General features: G+C 39.4%; 1 protein-coding gene across 1 annotated transcript; it reads left to right on the forward strand.

Moving 5' to 3' along the window:
* The first annotated feature begins 216 nt into the window (after positions 1-216).
* LOC137361443 (probable G-protein coupled receptor 139) lies at positions 217-1603 on the forward strand. Its single transcript, XM_068026305.1, has 2 exons — positions 217-286; positions 693-1603. The coding sequence occupies exons 1-2, from the start codon at positions 217-219 to the stop codon at positions 1601-1603; spliced, it is 981 nt and encodes a 326-aa protein (XP_067882406.1).
* Positions 1604-1846: the final 243 nt, after the last annotated feature.

Genomic DNA, 1846 nt, shown 5'->3' on the forward strand with positions numbered 1-1846 from the left:
GACTGTCTCAGTGTTAACCTTTTCCCTACTTCTGAATTGTCAGAAAAAACAACTCACCGAGTGTATTTGTTAAATGACTACAACGAATGCTAATTATGATTAAAGCTAATTGACACCTTGGAGGATTAATTTGATTATGAATATAGGTTCCCTTGCACAAGCTCAGACGTGAGCCAGCCCTTCAATTCCAACAGCTTTCATCCATTCTCACATAATATGGGGAAACCAGCTATTCTGCTGATGAAAGACATTTACTACCCGATTGTCGCTGCCCTGGGTGTCCTTGGTGAGCCATTATAAACTATTTGTTCGTAATCTGTCTTGACTATCTCCCTGTTTATACCACATATTGAATAAGAAAATGTGTTTCCCGATGCCAGCATTACACATTTGGTGGTTACGGAGCAAACTTGTGAACTGGGTGTCCACACATTATCTATTTTCCTCGATTTGATAGCCTTACTGATGTTATAATGTTCTTTGAAGGTTCTATACAAAGAATCAAATGTCACCCATGCAGACTGAGTGCTGTAGTAGCTCATTAAACTCTATGGTCAGGTTTCCCAGGAAATGGCTCCACAGCCAATCTTATATAATCATACTGAATGGATGAAAATGCTGTCAAGAGGTATCACCATATATATTTCAAACAGCCACTAAAAAGTTATTTATCTCGTCTCTCTTTCTTGCAGTGAACTTGGTGACAATTGCTATTCTCTCTCGAAGAAACTGCGGCCTTTCCAAATGTATTTCTGTTTATATTGTGGCCATGGCAACAGCAGATCTCCTGGTTATGATCATCAACGTAATCATGTATCGTATTTTCACCTATCAATTTCCATTTTCATTCCTGTCTTACACCCCCGTGTGTAGTGTTATTCTATACCTATGCACTGTCACCTTTGATTTGTCTGTTTGGTTCACAGTCTCCTTCACATTTGACCGTTTTGTAGCTGTCTGCTTCCAAAAGTTTAAAACAAGATATTGCTCAGCAAAAACTGCAGGCGTGGTTATAACAGTGTTCTGTTTCTTGAGTTTTTTGAAGAACATTCTCTTTTTATTTGCATACGAACCTCAGCAAATAATTAACAAGGTGCAGTGGGGCTGTCGGGCAAGAGTGGATTTTTTTTCCTCACCACTCGGTACAGCGTGGGTCTGGTTTCACAGCGTCTGGCTCGTTTGGCTTCCTTTTACTTTAATTGTCTCATTTAATTGTTCAACCATTGGACGTATTTTAGTGGCCAATAGAATCCGCAGAAAACTCCGGGGTAACAGGAGTGAGAATCGCAGTGATTCAGAAATGGAGAACCGAAGGAAATCCATTATTTTATTGTTCACTGTATCGGGCTGTTTTATACTGTTGTGGTTGACAGCTGCTGTGAGTTTCGTGGCGACCAGACTGACAAATACCAATTATTACCGAGGTGACCTCACAGCCCCTGGATATATCGCCACTGAAACCGGAACTTGCCTTAAGTTTTTGAGTTGTATTCAAAACCCATGTATTTACGTAGTGACTCAGAGGAAATTCAGAGAAGAGCTAAAGAATGTGTTGAAATCTCTTTGGGCACGAATTTTGAAATTAGTTGGAAAATGCGGATAAAATTAAAGACAGCTTGTTTTCGGAGATGTGAAAAATACATAAGCTCTTTTGCACGCTGATCTTCAATTTTGTAGCACCTTTGGTGGCTGCATTACATTCGTTCTTTACCCTTCGTTCATTGAGTAAACATAATTTATTCTTGTAAATTCAGCACATTTCAAATTAACATATCAAAGATGGTAATGATGTGTTTCAGTAGTGGCGTCGTGCATGTGGGTAAAAGAGGGAACTGCCTTATTTTCG

This window comes from Heterodontus francisci, unplaced genomic scaffold (genome assembly GCF_036365525.1).
Source record: "Heterodontus francisci isolate sHetFra1 unplaced genomic scaffold, sHetFra1.hap1 HAP1_SCAFFOLD_106, whole genome shotgun sequence".
Lineage (NCBI taxonomy): Eukaryota > Metazoa > Chordata > Chondrichthyes > Heterodontiformes > Heterodontidae > Heterodontus > Heterodontus francisci.